Here is a 21,522-nt window from a genome sequence, read left to right on the forward strand (position 1 = left end):
ACTGCTAGAGAACATGCAGAGAAAGAGATGCACTAGTCACTGTTGGGAGGGAAAGAGAGGTGCAGCCCCTTTGCAAGACAGTGTGGTGGTTCCACACGAGGCTAGAAGTGGGGCTGCCATATGATCCTGAAACCCCATTGCTCAGTATAAACCTGGAGGAACTGTGGGGACATGAATGGACATTTGCACACTGGTGTTTCTGGTGGCAGTGTTCACAAACCACAATGAATGGAGGTGGCCTAAGGGTACAATAACTGAGGACTGGAAGGGGGAAATATGGCGTGTACATAGAATGAACTACTGAGCAGCTGCAAGAAGGAATTAAGTTGTGAGGCATGCAACTAGGTGAATGAACCGTAAGACCTGTATGTTGAATGAAATGTCAGGAACAAAAAGACAAATATTATCATGCCTCAATCATATGGACTAACTACAATATAAAAAATCAGTGAACTAAAATCGAGAGCACAGGTTATTAGGTTAGGGCTTATTGTAAAGGGTCTCAGATTGCAAGCTCTAACAGCAGTCACATACATTCAGGAGTTATAAATGTTAATTCTAAATTCTGAGATACTGAACTGTTTGTATAGAACATAGCCTTTCCCAGAAACCTCAGGTATTTATGTGACACCTGAGACTCAGAGATAGAGCTCTGAAGCTATAAAAGTCAGCAGTATTCCATATAGGAATTGTTTAAAAAGTTGAAAAAGTGATCAGATATTGAGTAGAGATATGAATGAAGCTAATCCTGGATAGGACTAACGTATATCAGAAGACTGAATAATGGATGATATCATCCAAATTTTAAAACTTCAACATCTGTGTGAGGCTAAAGGGAGAGAAGTTTATTTGGTGAAAAATTTATATTTTGGGGAGTACGTTTCCTAATTTAACTTGTAGGGTCAGTTTAGTTGAACACCATTAAGTACATGGAATCTTGAATAGGGTGTGAGATTTTGTTGGTTTGTCCAGGTTAGTGTGATGCTCCGATAAATTCCAGAGTGATTCAAACAGCGAATAAAGAAGTATTTGCAAAGTCTCCTTGGGGGAATGGGGAGAAAGGGTGAAATATTCAACTTCCCCATCTGGAGAATTTCTGATATTCTAGCAAGTAGTGGGGACAATCAAATCAATAGACTGATCCCTGGATCTTGGGGTCCAGCCCTATGAAACTTATTCCTGCAAAGGATAGGCTAAGCTTACTTAAAATCAGGCCTAAGAGTCACCCCCAGAGAACCTCTTTTGTGGCTCAGATGTGGCTTCTCTCAGCCCACATGGCAAGTGAACTCACTGCCCTTCCCTACTACATGGGACATGACTCCCAGGGGTATAAATCTCCCTGGCAACATTGGACAGAAATCCTGGAATGAACCAGGACTCGGCATCAAGGGACTGAGAAAACCTTGACCAAAAGGGGGAAGAGAGAAATGAGAAAAAATAAAGTGTCAGTGGCTGAGAGACTTCAAACAGAGTCAAGAGGTTATCTAACACATTTTATATATATATATATCCCTTTTTAGTTTATATTGTATTGGAGTAGCTAGAGGGAAGTACCTGAAACTGTAGAGCTGTTTTCCAGTAACCTTAACCTTGTTTCTTGAAAATGATTGTATGATAAGCTTTTATAATGTGACTGTATGATTGTGAAAACCCTGTAGTCTGATGCTCCTTTTATCTATGGTATGGACAGATGGGTAAAAAATAAATAATAGGAGGGATAAAGGTTAAAATAAATTGGGTAGCTGGAAATACTACTGGTCAAGTGGGAGGGAGGGATAAGGGGTATAGTATGTATGAGTTTTTTCTTCTTTCTTTTTTCTAGAGTGATGCAATGTTCAAATAAGTCATCATGGTGATGAATACACAACTATGTGATGATATTGTGAGCCACGGATTGTACACCATGTATGGAAAGTTTTTATGTTAAGAATGCTTATATGTTTATATGTTAAGTTTTATCAATAAAATTATTTTCAAAAAATGTATATCCTTTCACAAAATGATGACAGTAGGCTGATGTCCTTACCTGGACAAAATAAAAAGATATCAAGCCTGTACCCCAATACTCCACATTTTAATTGAAAATTTAATTGGATCATAATCAAAAACCAAGGAGCCACTCCCTAACCACTGTAGCTTACAGCTCCCAAAATGTAGTTAAGGTGCTGTCCATATGAGGAATAAATGAATGAATAAATGAATCTCAAACCAGCAGATGAGGAAAGTGAAACCCCAGAGATCACTCAGGAGTTAGCAGCCCAAGTTGGACCTAAATATGGGTCTCCTAACTCCCATTCTGGGGTTCTTTAGGTTATTTTACCATCTCACACCGAAAGATGTCCCTAGACAACAGAACACAAGATACCAAACTCTATGCTGTTTACGGAAGACTTGTCTTTAGCAGGAGCTTGTAAGATTGGATGTTCTTAAATTAAAATTAAGTGACGAGCAGTACAAATAAGCCCCCTCAGCTGCTCAGAGGGAAGAGTATGAGATCAGAGGTCAGGTCCTACCCTCCAGTCCTCATTGTCCCAGCCCGTCCCTGGGAGACCACAGCCTTGCAAATGGAGCCAAAGTACAGAACGTGTGACCTATGCCAGAAACTGTGCTAGAGGGGGCACATGTTCTATCACGGCTCCTGTCTGAGGTAACTATTATTACCCTCAATTTACAAGTGGGGAAAAGGAGACTTGATAATCGATGGCAGTAGGATTTGAACCCTGAGCCTTAGGTTTTCTACTATGTAGGGCTCTGCTTCTGTTTCCTGATGACTGGACTAGGCCAGTGTTTCTAAAAATGTGGTCAGGTCCCATCTTCATCAGAATTACCTGGGGAACTTGTTAAACAAAGTGATACCTTGGCTGTCTGCGGCAAGAGATTGCTAGCTGAAGAACATACAGGGCAGTTCCCGGGACCGAAAGGAAACTTTTTCCTAAGGAAGAGGGGATATTCAGAGCTGTGTAAACAGGGGAATTCCAAAGGCCAAACATGCATGTCCAAGATAAGGTGTACACACACACAAATAAAAATAAAGTGATACCCAATATTTACTGAGCCTTAGTATGTGCCAAGCATTGTTCAAGTGGAAATTCATTCAAATCTCCTGGATGGAAGTATACTACTATTATCCCCATTTTACTGATAGGGAAACTGAGGTACTACAATGCACCCAGAGCCTGCTCAAAGTGACATGAAATTAAGAAGCAGAACCCAGCTGTGTACTGCCAGTGTGTACGTTCCTGGGCCCCACTCCAGACACAGAACCAGAATCCTGGGGGCAGAGCTCGGAATCTGCATTTTCAACAAGCCACCCAGGTCATTCTGGTAGACAGGGAGGTCTCAGAGTCACTGGTTTCAGTGCTGTCCCAGAGCCCTTAGGCTCTAAGAATCTGTGATCCTATAGACCAAAGCCTCACCTCTGCCTTCCCTGCACTGTGGATTGTCATGGCCTTTGATGATAAAATCCAGCTCACCAGGTCCCACACCCGTCTGTCTATATCTCCGGAGGACTGAAGAAGTTCTTTCAGGCTGGGTAACAAACTGGTATCTGCAAGCTGAAGTGGGGAAGAACCTTCGTTAGCACGGATCCCGGACAAAAATGATGAACAAGAGCCCTCTAGTGGTTAGGAAGGCGACTTTCAGGTCCTACACCTTTCAAGGAAATTCCTAAGAGGGAGGGAAATGCACAGGTCTAAGGAATTTCCTTTCCAAACAATACTAATATCCAAAAGCTCTGAACACTGAAAGGTTTTCTGTAACTCAAGTGGTACAAACTTCACCTGAGTTGACGTGAGGTTTGTTTAGTCTTTGTCTCACTTGGTGTTATTTATGCATTTTGCTGCAGAAATATTACTGTCTGGTTGTGGGATGCCGCCCCACTGGAGGTTTTACCAAATACATGGTATATGTGGGTGAAGGGTTAATAGAGCCTTTTCTTTTCAGAATGAGAAAATGACCCTGCATTAACTTCCTGTTAACCTGTCCCCCTGGAGACCTGATAAAGGTAGTATGTCAACTCTGCTACCATTCAATACTTCTTGGTAGAAACGACCCTGGATGATAAACTCCATCTAGAACTGGTAGGGGGAACTGTAAAATGGGGTAGCCATGGCTTTGGGTTTCCCTGAGTGCAACGATCTTTTGTTGGAACCCTGGAAGCTATGTCTATGAAGTTCTCACAAGAAATACCAGCTTCTATGGAACAGGGGGCTTCACGTAAGTCAGAGTAGCTCTCGCACCCACCTAGTACGAGGCATCTTCTTACAGCTGAGTTGTCTCAGCCTAGCTTCTAAACCACTGTGTGGACTGCTGCAAGGATGCAACAGAAAAGGAATGCCTGACGCTGCCCTGCTGTGAGTCTGATCCCTGTTCTAGATCTTTCTGATTAGGCTGGTCCCCTGTGTGGCCAGCAATGGGCTTCCGAGTCTGAAGTTTAATTGCGTCATTGCAGCATATCAAATTTCTAACATCGTGAAGACTCTGAATTCCCAAACATGTGACACCAAGAATTTCTGACAAGGGAAGAGGAGAGAGGGCAATTCTGGGGAGGGGAGAGACTTAAAAGGGGTCCCCAGTCCAGTGGGGAGGCATAAAGTTAAATAACTATGGCTCAAAAGTATCCATTGTCATAGCAAAATTTGGACACAAACATTAAGGGGACAGAATGGACTTTTGCTGAGTTGGGAACGGGAGAACAGGGGTGGCCAGGAAAGACTAAGCAAAAGGAGGATATGCGGCGGTATCTGACATACTAAGGCTCAGGAGAACGAGAGTGCAGTGTGCATTCAGAGAAGTAGAGGCTGGTGTGGTTATTCGTGCAGGCTCTCCTCCCAGCCTGCCTGGGCCCGAATCTCGGCTGTTATATCCCTGCTATCTGGGTGACCCTGGGCAAATTTGAGCTCTTTGTGCCTCGATTTCCTCAACTTTATAATGGAGAAAATATTAGTAGCCACTTCATGGGATGCCTGTGAAGGTTAATCAAGTTAAACAAGCAGAGTGCTTGGAGTAATGAGGCAGGTAATGAGCAACCCAGCGTTGGCTGGGACCGCGGGTTGGTGTGATCACTGACTGTGACTGTGGGTGGCTCTGGGTGGCTGGAGCCTACACCATGGGGGAGGGGTCACGATGAGGAACTCCGGGGGGGGGGGGGGGGCTTGAGACAGCCTGTGAAAGGCTCTGACCTCACCTGGGGACACTGGGCTTTGTAGGAAAAACAAGAGCCCGTGAGGGTACTTGAGGATGTATCGTGCCCTCAGGTGGCCGCCCACACTGGCCCACTGCCAGCACAGTCCAGGGGACACCCTAGCAGTCCTTGGCTCATCTCAGCCTTTCCCTGAGTCCATTTGTTTCCCAAGTCTCCCGCTTCCTTTTTTTCTACTCCTGGTCCACACTTGTCACACCAGAGCCGTCTTCTCTCACATGATTACTGTCCCTGTCAATAAACTGTTCTCAAAGCCCACCTGTGAGCCGCAGCCCCTGCCAAAAGCCCAGACCCGGGTACAGGAAGCCCCATGAGAAGGCAGTCATCTGAGCTGGGTCCCCTGCAGGGGATCAGTCTGGGGAAATTGGAGGGATCCTCCCAGCTCTGGGCTGGACTTAGGCCTCAGCAAAGTTTCCTAGGGCACTGTACCAGTTTGAAAGGATGTATGCACCCTAGAAAAGCCATATTTTAATCCTAAACCCATTTTATAAAGGCAGCTGTTTCTTCTAATCCCTATTCAGTACTGTATGTTTGAAACTTTAATTAGATCATCTCCCTGGAGATACGAGTCAGTCAAGAGGGGTTGTTAAACTGGATTAGGTGGAGATGTGACTCCACCCATTCCAGGTAGGTCTTGATTAGTTTACTGGAATCTTATAAAAGAGGAAACATCTCGGAGAAAAGGAGAGATTCTGAGAGAGCAGAGCATGACATAGCCAAGAGAAGCAGAGAGTCCACCAGCCAGTGACCTTTAGAGATAAAGAAGGAAAACACCTCCCGAGGAGCTTCATGAAAACAGGAAGCCAGGAGAGAAAGCTAGCAGATGATGCCGTTGTTTGCCACATGTCTTTCCAGATGAGAGAGAAGCCCTGACTGTGTTCACCATGTGCCTTCTCACTTGAGAGAGAAACCCTGAACGCCATCGGCCTTCTTGAACTAAGATATCTTTCCCTGGATGCCTTTGATTGGACATTTCTGTAGACTTGCTTTAACTGGGACATTTTCTGGGCCTTAGAACTGTAAACTTGCAAATTATTAAATTCCCCCTTTTAAAAGTCATTCCTAACTTGGAGAATTTCGTTGGTAACAGAGACCATCAGGAGATGGAAATAGGGTAAGATACTGGGTAATTGAAGCTGAAGGGATACAGATTGTGCAACGGGACTGAATGTAAAAACTCAGAAATGGACAGCACAATACTACCTAACTGTAACACAACTATGTTAAAACACTGAATGAAGCTGCATGTGAGAATGATAGAGGGAAGAGGGCTGGGAACACAAATGAAATCAGAAAGAAAGATAGATGATAAAGATTGAGATGGTATAATCTAGGATTGCCTAGAGTGTATAATGACAGTGACTAAATGTACAAATTTTAAAAATGTTTTTGCATGAGGAAGAACAAAGGAATGTCATTACTGCAGGGCGCTGAAAATAGATGGTAATTAATATTTTAAAATTTCAACTTATGTGTGAGACTAAAGCATAAAATGCTTATTTGGTACAAAATTTACATTTTGACTAGTGCATTTCCTAATATAACTGTTGTCTTTTTATTTCTTTTTCTGAATTGATGCAATAAAAAAAAATTTTTTTTTTAAAAGCCATTCCTTTCCTGATATATTGCATTCTAGCACCTAGCAAACTAGAACTGGCACCAACCCTTTTCCAGGGCTCAAGCCCACCCACTGCTACTGCCCAGACAGTGTCCCTGCTATGTTTCCAGCTACCGTAAAAATTTAATCTGCTCCAACAACTTAACAGGATTCTTTGCCTCACGACAGAACTGGCCTGCATTATGTAGCAGGGCCTTCTGGGGATCAAACACACAAGTAGGTTTACCAGATAAAATACAGGCCACCTAGTTAAATCTGAATTTCCCAATAAACAATGTATAATTTGTTAGTATAAATCTGTCCCATGCAATATTTGGGGCATACTTACACTAAAGACAGATTTGTTGCTCAGATGAAACTGAAATTAAACTGGGTGGCCTGTATTTTTATTTGCCAAATTTGGCAACTCTACACTTAAGTCCCTTTGAGATCTGGCCTACCTTCTGCTATCAGCACCCACAACCCTGTGCTAACCCCGAACCTGCCCTGCTGTGTTCTCTCTCCTACAAAGCCACCCAGCATGATTTTCTAGGAACCAACAGCCTGGTGGGGAAACAAAGCAACCACGAAGGGTAGTCGCTCATAATGTAAACAAGCAATAAGAATTTAAGGGATAATTTTGATAACTGAATCATTAAATAGATATTCCTTTTTGCTTTCTGGTATACTGGAGTAGACAGAAGGAAATACCTGAAATATTAAAATTGTAATCCAACTGTCTTGATCTCTGATAATGAATGTATATAGCCCTGATCTTCTGCCCCTGTGATTGTAAAAACCTTATGACTAAGCTTCATTTGTACCCAGTTATCCAGTTTTTCAACTTTAGAGTCTTGTAATCACTAAAGACGGCTCCTGATGTTTGTTAATGAAGAAAGGCCTTGGGCCAGCTCAGAAATAACCCACCCAAACCAAAGTTATCTTGATAACAGAGAATCTGAATTTTACCAAAATGGGCCCACCTGACATCTCCAGTAGCTTTGACTTCACCTACAAGGCACTTGCATCTCATTCTGCCATTTTCTTACATATGTTCTCTGTGCATGTAATCAATCTGCGCATGCTCAATAATTAGAATAACTACATCATCGGGGTCCACTGTGCTCATTATTCTAAACCCTGCCCATCTTTTTTTCTAATAAAACTATCAGAATCACTGCAGTTTGGGAAGACAGATTTTGGGCTGATAGGGCATCTGCTCTCCTACTACATGCCTAGTAATAAACTCTCTCTTTTGAAACCACAGTGTCTCAGGAATTGGTTATTGAATGCATTGGGCAAAAGAATCCACAGTCTTCATCCGGTTACAATAACAAAAATTACAAACCAGTGCATAGGTAGTTCAGTGGTAGAATTCTTACCTGCCAACCAGCTTGGTTAAATTCCAGGCCCATGCACCAAAACAAAAAAATTAATAAATGAAAATTTTAATCCAAAATGTATGATTGCGGAAGACATTTACCAACAACTGGATTGAAGAGAGTAAGTGTTCAGGAGGAAAGCAGGCATTTCTGAGGGCTGGGGGGGAGGCCAGGGAATTAGTGTTTATGGAGTAGGCAGGGCCTGAGTGAGACCAGGAGTGACAGAAGATTTTGAAAGGCAGAGAACAGAGCAAAGAGGGACTCTCCCAAAAGGTGGGATCCTGGCTCAAAGGCCCTGACGGCCAAGGAGGTGATGGAAATCTTGGGGGAGTAGGTAAGGCAGGAGTAAGGGGGGAGTCTGGGAAAGAGTATTGACTGTGTTGAAATGGAGACCACCAGCCTGGCAAAGGCCGAACCACCAACTCCCAGCTCCAGCTGGCTTCTGCCCAAGAGCAATGCCCACCCAGGCTGTAGAGCCTCGGGGTTTTGGTTTTGGTTTTTCAAAAGTCTGCAAGCTGCATTAAAAAAAAAAAGTCCTTATTTCTGAAAGGCTAGTGGACAAGCAAAAGCTGTCAGCCCAGAGACTACACATCTGCAACCTCTGCTATGGGGGCAGAAGGAAGGATACAACTGGAGAGGTGGCTGGGGGAGCTGAATGGTGGGCAGAGCCCAGCTTTGAGAAGGGGTTTGAAAAGGGAAGTCCCAAGGAAACAGGAAGTTTTGGGTGACTGAGCAAACAAGGGTAGGGAACCAGCAGGGAGGGAGAAAGGCCAAAGGGCACTGGAAGGAAGACAATACAGCTTCTCTGCTTTGAGTGAGGAAATGACAAGGCAGTCAAGTGGACATCTTGCCACCTAGATCACAATCTCTGCGTTTGTGCACACACAATCTCTGTGTTTGCAGAAGTCACAGGTGATTCTTATCATCAGGTTAAGTGGGGGATACTCAGGTTTAGAAGTTAGGCAATGTTATCCTAGAGGGATGTGGCAGCAGGAAAGAAAGGACATCTGGAAAAAAATAAATAAATACTGGTCTAGGAAGGTGCCAGAGGTCATGATGACTACATGTGGGTGGAGGAGTGGAAATGGGCCAAAGGTACAGCCAAGGACACCAGGCTCAGGCACCAGACAAAGTGACACCTGGAACAGTGGGGTAGTGGGATGGCAGGAGCTGGGGTCTGCCGACATGGATGCCTTGATGTGGGGGTTGAGAAGACAGTGATGAAGCCTGGAGAGGTAGACCCCATTACGTACAGGTATATCTTGCTGTACAGACCTGAGATATGAAAACATAGATTTACTAAAACAGATGGGAGGTGAGAGTTGACTCTACAAAAAGACTCTTGACAAAAACGATCACCACGGGGACCACTAAAGTGATGATTCTCAACCCTGGCTGCAAACTGGCATCACTTGGGAGATTTAAAAACCCCAGGGACTAAGAGCAAGGCGGTGATCTGGCACTATCACGGTGACAGGAAAAAATAATAGAAGCGATATCACTGAGTTGTTCGGAAGATTAAATGAGTGGCATGTAGAGGGGGCTGAGAACAATGTCTGGCAAATTATAAGTACTATGAGTACTGCATGTTAGGTGCTTTATTATTTTTATTACGAATATCATTATTATTATTATACAAATTAAATGCCCTTCTCCACTGTTCACCCCATGGTAAGGAAAGGGTTGGATTTCTAGGATGGTTGGGACTTCCCAAGGTGGGCTTGTACTGGAAGGATAGAACCGCCTGGGTTCTCCACATCAACATCCCATAGCCAGGACATCTTTCTAGTATACCCACTGACGGCCACATCACATATCTATGTCTACAACAATAACTTTATCTATATACTTCTTTTTCACTCTTCAGATGCTATCTTTGAGAGATGCAGAGAAATAAAGGGAGGATCTGAGAGCCTGAGAATTTTATCTTGAGATAGCAAGTATTTCCCTAAATGGACACTGTAAATTATTACCTGAAATTATAAACTCAGAGGCTCCTAAGGTAGAATATAGGGGACCTAGAGACTCACAGAAGCTAGAGATGGGTGAACAGTTAGCTAAAGACATTGAACTTCAATGTAAGGGAATGGAGAGAAGTGAAAGGAGTTCATGAATGGGTTTATAAATAAAACCGTTATATTGAAGGTGAACATGATTGAAAGGGGCTGTACAGAGTGATGTAGCCCACCTGTTAACACTACAAATATAAATAACTTCCTGCATGAACTACTTCAAAAGTATGAATCTTGTACAAAATGTCAATAATACGGGGCATGGGGGAAAACTACTATTGCGTGCCATGGTTTATAATTAACAGGAAGAACCAGCAGTACCACAGCAATACAAGGAGTAAATAATTAGGGGGGAAGGACAAGAGTTAAGGTAAGGTTTAGATTTTCTATTTGGTGAGGGAATGTTCATCGGTTATTTTCCTCTTTGGAGCAAAGAAAACTGTCTAAAAGGAATGAAGTTGTGAGTCATGCAACAAGGTGAATGAACCTTGGGGACATAATGTGGTGCAAAATAAGCCAGAAACACGTGGGAGATGACTCACAGGAATAAGCCTGGCCCTGGCACCAAGGGATCAACAATGCCATCCTGACCAAACGGGGGAAAAATGTAAAAAATAAGGTATCAGTGGCTGAGAGAGTTCAAATAGAGTTGAGGCTACTCTGGAGGTCACTCTTACACAAGCTTCAGTTAGACACTGCTACCTATTATAACTTGCCAAAATCCAACCAAAAGCATTCCTGCCAATCCTACAGTATACCTAGAGTGTTATATAAGATTCTACAAAGGTTCCATGCACTAGGGTAACTTTCCAGAAACCTACAACCTCCAGATGGGTCCCGGGACCAGGTAAGTCCTGAAATGCAGAGGGACCAGCCTCTCCAGAACATCAACTAGTTCCATCCCCCATCCCATATTATCTACAGCCCCTTCCAATATGAAAAAGTTAGAATAGGCATAGCCCAAATATCCCTAAAAGAGTAGGAGAAAGATCAAAGGTGATGGTGGAGTTATACAGAGAAGGTCAGGTTAACAAATGACTGAGTGTTGAATCATTATACTGGTATTTCTTTTAGTTTCCAGTACCTTAGAACAGTTAGAAATAAAAACCTAAAATTGTGGAATTGTAACCCATTCCAAACTCTGAAATCTGTTCTACAACTAATTGTTGTGCTGTAGTTTGAAATTTATTGCTTTTATGTATAAATGTTATCTAAAGAGAAGGAGGAGTAGGGTGCATGGGTAGTTCAGTGATTAGAATGCCTGTCTTTCATGTGGGGAGACTGGGGTTCTATTTCCGGACCATGCACTGTCCCCCCCACCAAAAAAAAGTAAAGAGAAGGAGAAGAATAACAGAGAAAATAGGATTTAACAAATGAGGGTGACTACTGAATCACTATATTGATACTTCTGTTGGTCTCTAGTGTCTTGGAGCAGCTAGAAGAAAAAATGTAAAATCATGGAACACTAACTTATACCAAACTTTAAAATTTGTTCTACAACTACTTATTAAAATGTACTTGGAAATTTATTGCTTTTTTGTATATATGTTACACTTCACATTAAAAAAAAAAAAAGCCAGACACAAAAGAACAAATATTGTATGGTTTCTTTAGATAATACTTATAAGAAAATTGGTGCCTAGATTACAAGTCTTTATAGCATTCACATTTAGTCCAGAGCTATTAATGCTATTTCTAGATTCTGAGATGCTGTGCTATAAATGTATAACCTGGTATTTCCCTGAAACTTTGGATTCCTATGTGACCCCTAAGACAAAGTGTTGGAGTTCTGCAGCTCAGAAAGTCAGCATTGCTACATAAAAGTGTTAAAGAAACCGAAAAAGAGCTCAGGCTTCCATCAGAGATAAGAATGAAGACGATCTGGTTGGGACTAAGGTAAATCAGAACATAGGGGTAAGGAGGACATTGTATTTTAAAACTTCACCCACTGTATGAGATCAAAGGAAGAAAGGTTTATTTAGTCCAAACCCTAAATTTTCTGTAACACATAATCTAACTCAACCTGTCTGGACAGCTCATCTAAACAAATACATGGAGCCTAGAATGGGAATGAGGGCTTGTAATTCTGTATAGCTTAATGTAATACCCAGACACATCCCAGAGTATGTTGGGCAGATAATGAAAAAGTATTGGTCAAGTCACTTGAGGGACTGGAGAAAAATATATGGAACTTATTAAATTTTACCACCAATGAAACTCCTGCTACTGTCTCAAACATTGGGGACTCCCACGTCAGTAGGCTTGGATCTTGAAGCTTGCTCTGAGGAAGTTTATTTTTGTAGTGGAGAAGCTAAGGCTACCTAAAGTTATGCCTAAGAGTTACTTCCAGAAAAGCTCTTTGTCGCTCAGATGTGACCTCTCTCTAAGCTCGACTCTGCAAGGAAAATCCTTACCCATCCTATCACGTGTGACATGACATCCGGGGTAAACCTGGCAACATGGGAAATGGCTCCCAGGGGTGAGCCTGGCCCTGGCACCATGGGAGCAACAAGGCCATCCTGATCAAGAGGGGAAAAAGAAACGTAATAAAATAAGGTATCAGCGGCTAAGACGGTTCAAGTAGAGTCGAGAGGCTATTCTGGGGGCTACTCTTATGCAAGCTTCAGCTAGATATCACTAATTTCCACAGTTTGCCAATCCCCAGCCAAACACCATTTCTGTTAACCCTAAATTTATAACACTTAGGGCTCTAACTGACATTCTACAAAAATTTCATGTACTAAGATTACTTTCCAGAAACCTACAACCTCCAGATGATTCCTAGGATAGATAAGTCCCGAAACCCAGAGGACCCAGTCTCTCCCAAAACATCAACTAGTTCCATCCCCCTATCCCATATTCTTGACAGCCCCTTCCAACACGAAAAAGTTAGAATGGCCATAGCCCAAATAACCCTAAAGAGTGGAAGAAGGGGGTGGTGCAAGGGTAGCCTTGTGGTAGAATTCTTGTCTGCCATGCAGCAGACCCGGGTTCGAGTCCTGGTCTATGTACTTCTCAAAACAAACAAACAAGCAAACCAAACAAAATAAAAAAAAAAATTTCAACAAATGGTGCTGCAATAATAGGATGCTCACACGGAAAAAGAATGAAATGAGACCCCCTGCGAAACAGCATACAAACAAAAAAGACTGGGAGAAGGATCAAAGGAGAAGGTAGAGTTGTAACAGAGAAGATAAGCTTTAACAAATGAGTATGACTGCCGAATCATTATATTGATATTCTAGCTTCAGTGTCTTGGAGCAGCTACAAGGACAAACCTAAAACTGTGGAACTGTAACTCATACAAAACTCTGAAACCTGTTCTGTAACAACTTGTTACAATGTACTTTGAAATTTGTTGCATTTTTGTATATATATTTCACAATAAAAATGTTTTTAAAAAATTATTAACTGAAATTAATTTTAGGTCATTAATTAGACTAGGCTTAAATCTAGTTGTGTCATTTCCTCACTACCTAACAGGTAGGGGCTTATGAAAATGATCAACTCAGTAAAAAAACAAAGGAGCTACATATTTTCTGCAAACAAACAGGAAATTCCAACGCCCAAGCTGTCCCCCATGCCAATTAAATCATTTAAATTAAAGCTTCTCAGAGGATTCCAATGCAAGCCAAGGTTGAGAGTGTTGTAAAGAGTGACTCCCCACCCCCACCCCCACCCTCTAATGTCATATTCAATTGCCAATCTGGAAACGAATATCAAAAGCCTTCCTAAAAATGTTTCTCAGCTTTTGAGCCAGCAATTTCACCTCTTAAAGAATTCTTACCAAGACAATGAATGATTAATTTACAAGGATATTTATCATCAAATTGTTTATGAGAGTAAGTAAAATCTCGTGAAGGAACCTCAACGAAGAATTCCTAACTGCTAGGGGAAGCGGAGAAAACATTTAATGTCATTTTCAGGTGGGTTGTTTTTGGTTTTCGTTTGTTTTTGGCATGGGCAGACTCCAGGACTCAAACCCGGGTCTCCAGCAAGGCAGGCAAGAATTCTGCCACTGAGCCACAACTGCAATGCCCTCAGGTGAGCTGTAAAGGATGAAGAGGAGTTTGCCTACACAAAGGGGGCTCAGCATAGAGTTAGGGCAGAGAGGGGCTTCTTCTGTGTGTTTGAAACTGGCTGCTGGGGAGTCATCTTGTCAAGGAAGTAAAAGCCAAAGAGCAGGAAGAAGAGAGAGTTATAGGAAGGATCCTTACTCCTCCAGGACCAGGAGAGCAGCTGGAATGGACCCCATGATAGATGGGACCAGGGAAGGCTAGATGCAGTGTTTGTCAGACTTGACTGTGCAAACAAATCACACAAAGATCTCATTCAAATGCAGATCTTAATTCGTTAGGTTGAAGGTGGGGGCTTGAGGTGGGGCATTTTTAACTTTGCTGACCCAAAGACCACAATCTGAGTAGCTAAACCATTCCCACCTCCCCAGTCCTAGAAACGGTCTGCAGGTTAAAGGGGAACCAAGGCATGCTATTTCCTAAGGAAAGGCAAAAACAAAAAACTTCATAGCTGTGATGCCAGTGCAAGATCCCATGTCAAGTGATTCAGAAGTACAAACCATGCCTGAATAACTCAACTCTGAAATCTGGAGTCCAAAGTCAAAGGGCTACAGGACATCCCCAAAATACTACAGATTCTCTGACCTGACATGGGCTTATCCAACTTTTCTCCCAAGGAACAAGGTCAGAAACCTTCTACTTGGGTTAGTAAAATAAAGCACTGGTCTTTGTCCTTGGTTCACGGGGGATATTGTTTTGGCTTCTTTTGATTTATATCCTTTTTTGCTATAATAAAACCAAAATTGCAAGTATAGTGCTTTTCTGAGTTCCATGAATCATTTCTAGCAAAGCACTGAACCTGAGGGGGTGGTGGGGACCCCCGAATTTGTAGCCAGTTGGTCAGAAGTGAGAAGAGCATTTGGAACCCCTGAACTTGAGTCTGGAGTCTGAAAGCCAGTCTTCAGAGAATCGCCTTTAGTTGACGTATGCAGTCTGACCTAACTCCTGGTCGAGTCAGAACGGAATTGTATTGTAGTAAGTATATGAAGGTATCAAAGTGACAGTACTGGACAATCAGCACATACCCAATCTGATTCTGCAAACTTTTGAAAAGCACTTCCCATGCCAGTCACTGGGAATACAAAGAATTCCCAGTGTAAATCAAAGAGATAACTCAGAGTAGAAAAATTCTTAAAACAAGGTACCTGAGGGAGGATACAGGACTCTGGGGACTGGGATAAGGCTAACAGCTAGGTTCAGCTGGGGGTAGGGGGTGGTGGGGGAAGGCTGGTATTCTCAGCCAAAACGACAATCAATAAAGTAATTCTAGTCAGAACTATAATTTTGGAAACTGCAACATATGTGTTATGGGTGTGTCATAACAGCTTGGGGTGTGGAGAAAATTTAAAATGGCAGAAAATAAGCTGCTTGATATTACTTCCAAGTCTTTTAGCTAAACACATGGAAGTGAGGGATTTTTAAATAGCGCCATGTCTTTTCTTTGCAGGTAATCACAAAATGATCCAGATAGTCAAGTCCAGACCTGATTCCCTTTTCCTTAAAAGCTAACTTCTGAGTCACATACAGGTTAGGATACTAAATTATCTGCATTATTTCAGTAGTTCACACAACGTGCGGCAAAATAAAACCTAAAATGTGTTTAAGAATGTGTGTGCACTCAATGCAGCCGAATGTGAGAATGACAGAGGGAGGAGGGCTGCGGGCACAAATGAAACCAGAAGGAAAGATAGACGACTGATCTGAATAGTGAATAAAAAAGTATTTGCAGAGTCCCCTTGGGGGAACGAGAAAGGGGGAAAATTCAGCTTTCCCATTTGGAGAATTCCTGATAATTTCACAAGCAGTGGGGACAACCAAATCAATAGGCCAAGCCCTCAAGCTTGGGGTTTGTTCATATGAAACTCATCCCTGCAAAGAACAGACTAAGCCTACTTAAAATTAGGCCTAAGTCAACCCCAGAGAACCTCTTTTGTGGCTCAGATGTGGCCTCTCTCTCTCAGCCAACACAGCAAGCAAACTCACTGCCCTCCCCCTCTCTACGTGAGACATGATTTTCAAGGGTGTAACCCTCCCTGGCAACATGGGACAGAAATCCTAGAATAATCTGGGACTCAGCATCAAGGGATTGAGCAAACCTTCTTGACCGAAAGGGGGAAGAGAGAAATGAGACAAAATGAAGTGTCAGTGGTTGAGAGATTTTAAAGTCGAGAGGTTATCCTGAAGTTATCTGTACACATTTTATAGATATCCCCTTTTTAATTTAAGGTGTATTAGAGAGGTTAGAGGGAAGTGCCTGAAACTGTAGAGCCATGTTCCAGTAGTCATGTTTCTTGAAGATGAATGTATAATGATACAGCTTTCACAATGTGACCATGTGAGTATGAAAACATGTGTCTGATGCTCCTTAATCTACGGTATTGGGAGATGAGTAAAAAAATACGGATTAAAAAGAAATAAATAGGGCGGGCCATGGTGGCTCAGCAGGTAGAGTTCTTGCCTGCCATGCCAGAGATTTGGGTTCGTTTCCCGATATCTACCCATGCAAAAATAAATAAATAAATAATAGGGGAAACAAATGTTAAAATAAATTGAGTAGACTGAAAGACTAGTGAACAATGAATGGGAGTGGTAACGGGTATAGAAAAAAAAATAGGGGGAACAAAGGTTAAAATATATTGAGTAGACGGAAATACTAGTGGTAGAGTGAGAGATAGGGGTAAAGGGTATGGTATGTATGAGTTTTTTCTTTTTATCTCTTTTCCTGAAGTGATGCAAATGTCCTAAAAAATGATCATGGTGATGAATATACTACTATGTGATGATATTGTGAGCCATTGACTATATACCAAGCACAGAACATTTGTATGTTAAATATGTTCATGTTTGTATGTTGTTTTGGTTTGATAATAAAAAACTTTAAAAATTTAAAAAAAAGAATGTATATGCAGCCTTCTCCTGAGAAACTGCTGGTTACAAACAAGCCTACAACAGCCAGAAATCTGTGTGGGGTGGACTACTTTCCCTAACAATATGTCAGCAGACCTGGATGTTTAGAATTTTTCTGTGTTTCTCTAGTAACCTACTAAGAGAAACTGTGTCCTGTCTGGGACAGACATAAGGAATTTCATATGGCGGATAGTCTGTCCCAATCAAGGAAGCGGTTACTGGGGCTACCTGAGTTGCAGACGCACCACTAAGGGACCACAGGTGTGGAAGGACATTTCCCAAACTAAGTAACTGATATCTCTGGGGAGAAGTGTGGGAGCAGGTGAGCTCTATTAGGGGCGTTTTTACTTTACTGTAATCATGTGAATGTTTTATAGCAAGAATACATACAAACATTACTTAATGGAACTAAAAATAAAATTTAGTAAAAAAAAATTTTTAAGCATGGCTAAATCACGCAGTGTGATGGTGGCTCAGTGGCAGTTTCCACCAGCCATGCCAGAGATCCGGGTTCGATTCCCAGTGCCTGCCCATGCAAAAAAATAAATAAATAAAATTGCAAGGCCAAATCAAAACAATTCCACAAACTCCTTGTGTGTGCATTTTACCCCATAGTCATCAAGCGACCTCTGATACTGATTCCATTTGCTAAAAAGACTTTCAGCAGGAAGAGAACAAGCTGAGCATTCTCGCTCACTCGGAGGGATGTCTCTTGATAAAAATTAATAAACAGCATCCTGGGGCACTATCTCTGGTGAGTCTGATTGCCTGGTCTCTCCTGCCTCATGTACTCCTACACAGGTCCCTCTGCCACCACAGGGGTCTTTCAAAAATGCATTCTGGATCTCACCAACACCCTCCCCTGCAAAAGGTAACATCTCTATGCCTCTACATTATCTTGGCAGGAGGCTCCAGCTGCTGCCTGTCCAGCCAGCCTCCTCTTTTCTTGCTCCTCATGACCGCCACATTATCACACAGGCTTGTCCTTCTCACTGAGCTCAGATCTCCCAACTTTCTGTTTATGCTGCTACTCCTGTCTGGAAATCCCCTTTCCTCCTCTGCGCCTCAAAATCTTCCACGTCCCTTGGAGCTCAACATGTCCTCAGCCACTACCCATGGTTAGCATTCCCAGACCATGACCCAGCTGAGGGCTGGGCTGGGGTCTGTAGTGTGGGTTTCCAGGTTGTACAGGGTTTGCCCCTCCACACAGCTAAGCACACTGTTAACTTCTCCTCTCCCCTAAACTAGAAGTTCCTTGGCTTTTTAATTCTGAATCTTCAGCTCCTGTTCCACAGCAGGAGCTCCATTATTATCTCTTGACTGTACTAACAGAAGTTTTGTTGCCAAGGCTCTGATATCACAAACTCAGAAAACTGAACTTGCAGACCAAACTGGAGGGGAAGATAGTCTACTTGTCTCTTTCTTTGACGTCCCTCTCCCTGTACCCTCAAATCACTGTGGACCATGGTCAAGGCCTGTGCTGTCCTCGGCACATCCCTTTGGGCTGCAAAGTCTCAAATGGGAGCCAAGAGGCTCAGTCTTTTTCCCCTCTAATTCCTGGGAGTGACAGACAGAGGGCACCTGGCAATGATGCCTCATTAGAAATAATTCTAACCACCACTTGATTCTAAACACCTCCTTTAATCTGCTTTGATGTATTATAATAAATTTTCCAATGTTAAACTAATCTTGCATTCCTGGGATAAGTCAACCTGCTCATGAGGAATTACCTCTTTTATACATTGCTAAATTCAATATCCTAATACTTTGCAGGGTTTCTGCATTTATGTTCTAGAGTGACACTGGTCTATAATTTTATTTTATTTTCTTGTATCACCCCTATAAGATTTAGAATCAAAGTTATGTTCGCCTTTTTTTTCCCCGATATTCTAGAAAAATCTGTGTAAAATTGGAATTATTTCCTCACTGACGGGTAAAATTCACCAATGAAGCCATCTGGATCTAGAGTTTTCTTTGAGGGAAAATTCTTCACTACTAATTCAGTGTCTTTAAAGATTATAGGACTATTCCAATGTTCTATTTCTTACTGATAGGACTATTTAGATTTCCTGTTTTGATTGAATCAATGTTGGCAAGTTATATTTTTTAGGTGACGCCAAACATTCACATTACAAAGATAACTGACACCTGGAATACTGACCCTGCGGTGGACTCTGCAAGAAATTAAGTGCTTTGTCAATCATCCGAAAACCAACAGCTCACATGTGCACCGCATGTTACAATTTATGAAAGTACTGCCCATATGTTGCCTCATCTAAGATCAAGGCGCCTGTGGCTTTCGTGGCTCTGGTGTCTATTTGCAAAGGGGATGGTGAACTTCCTATTTATCAGAACAGCTGCTTCAGATCAACACCCTATGGCTTAGTCTTGCCAGAACACTTTGTGGACAACTTTGCAACTACCAAATTTCTCATTGAGAATCTCTTGGGAGTCATTTGCTATTAACAAGAGGAAGCGGCCACCAAGTGCCTTAGGAGTGCACACACTAGGTGTACTTACCCACCAAGGCCAGGCTGGCAACGGAAAGCCTGGTGGCTGGCACATTTACTAACATCAACGGAGCCACCGTTGGCTGTGCTTCCACAGCCCACATGGCCAGGGACGCAGGGGGCAGCGACAGGGAACGGCACACTCACCAGGGCCTCAAAGTCCTTGCAGTCGTGGCGGGCATAGGAGGCGGGGAAGGGTCGCAGCACCGAGTCGCGCTTGTAGCTCTGCAGGGCGGAGGCGAAGAGGCTGCACCGGAGGTCGGCGGCTAGCACGTCGCGTCCCGCCGCTTCCTTGGCGGCGGCCCAGCCCGAGGGCTGCATCCCGGGCCGAGGAATGATACCCGCGAGACGCGAGGGTCAAGGGCGAGGGCCGAACCCGCGGTCAGCGCTGGGGCTGCGCCCGGGCACAATGAGCCGGAGCGGCCGGGGCTCCCAGGCCTGGGTGGAGCTAGGCAGGAAAATGAGATGTCAGAGGGGAGAACGTACTGACGAGTGGACTCAGAAGAGGTCTGGGCGGGGGCGATGGCTGCGGGGGCAGACGGGCTGATAGCGGAGAAGGGCTGGGCCGGGACCCCGAGTCAGCGCGACAGGGTGGGCCGTGGGGATAATGGACTAATGATCCAGACCTGGGGGCGGGATTATGACATGAGATGAGATGACAACGGCGCGGACGTGCTGACACGTGCCCACGGCTGGGGCAGGAGGCTCCCCGGGGGGTAACGCCCGCAAAGACCCCTCTCGGGCCCCGCGAGCTTGCGATTCCGCGGGTGCCTTCCGGCCCCGCCTCTGGCCGGCGCCGCCGAGGACCCTGCGCTCATCCAGCTGCCCTCAGCGCCGCCTGCGCCCGCGGGTCTCGCACCTCCAATCGCCCGGCGGGGCCGCTGCGTGGATCCCTCCGCCGCGCCGCGCGTACCTGGGCCTACCGCGCCGCGCGTCCGCCGCGCTCCCCGCGTTGCTCTGCGCTCCTGCCAGCCCGGCCAAGCGCCCGCCCCTTTCCGTGCCGCCCTCCCCGCGTGCGGGTTATGCTCTGGTCCCGGCCGAGGTCCTCCCGGCGCGGAGGGGTCGGCTGCCGGGGTTTGCCAGGCGGAGTCGCTCACGCGGTGCGAGCCATTCCCACGGTGGCCGCGAGTGGAAGCCGGCCGGAGCGCCCTCTTTAGCCGCCCTGGACTAAAGAGCGCCCTCTCCGTCTCAACCCTGCGGACTGCTTGAGTCGTAGGGAATTGCTACTACCTGCCGTCTCCATTTGAGTCGTTTCCCTCCAAGACTGGCGGCTCAGAAGGATCTGTTTAACACCGAGGGAAACTGAGGCTGATTCCGCAAGCACCACTCTTTTCAATAGAGCGGCCCGCCTAATCGGGCGTTACAAAGGAGAAACATATCTTTCAGTTACATATCTGAAAGTTACATATCTTTCATATGTAACTTTACATATCTTTCAGTGTGAAGGTTACATATCTTTCAGTGTGAAGGTGATTCATTGCAAGTACACTTGCAAGGAGCTGGAAGAATCATCCCCAAACCATTTGGAAGTGGGAATATGAGTTATGGTTTTTATAGGTAGAGCCAAGGGGGTAGAGAGTAAAAAAAAAAAAAACAAAAAAAAAAAACATTCATGGCCGCATGATACGTTCATGTCAGGTTAGCGATGACATTGGATTTTTGCGTGGAGGAGGGCACGAACCATTTCTCAAATCTGTGTTGTCTCAAATACATTTTTGTCCCAGCTTCAGTGATTATCTCTATATGTTAATGTGCACCTCGTATGTGCAGGGTCTTTATGACTCTTCTTAACTGATCCTCAGGAATGTTAAACTTGTGTTTTGAGGAGGAGGTCATTG

General features: G+C 43.9%; 1 protein-coding gene across 4 annotated transcripts in view; it reads right to left on the bottom strand.

Annotated features, from left to right (window-relative positions):
• PARP16 (poly(ADP-ribose) polymerase family member 16) overlaps positions 1-20,586 on the bottom strand; it is a 29,643-nt gene extending 9,057 nt beyond the window's left edge. Inside the window, exons 1-3 of one of the 4 annotated variants that reach the window (XM_077128235.1) lie at positions 20,544-20,586; positions 19,832-20,132; positions 3,417-3,554 (exon numbers count right to left, since the gene is read on the bottom strand). In XM_077128235.1, coding sequence (XP_076984350.1) covers positions 3,417-3,554; positions 19,832-20,005 — 312 coding nt within the window. In that variant the 5' untranslated portion in view covers positions 20,006-20,132; positions 20,544-20,586. Of the gene's footprint in view, positions 1-3,416; positions 3,555-19,831; positions 20,477-20,543 lie in introns of those variants that run through there. The other 3 variants (XM_077128234.1, XM_077128233.1, XM_077128236.1) reach the window with 3 other exon arrangements.
• Between the last annotated feature and the right edge of the window lie 936 nt (positions 20,587-21,522).

The sequence above is a fragment of the Tamandua tetradactyla genome, chromosome 14 (genome assembly GCF_023851605.1).
Source record: "Tamandua tetradactyla isolate mTamTet1 chromosome 14, mTamTet1.pri, whole genome shotgun sequence".
Lineage (NCBI taxonomy): Eukaryota > Metazoa > Chordata > Mammalia > Pilosa > Myrmecophagidae > Tamandua > Tamandua tetradactyla.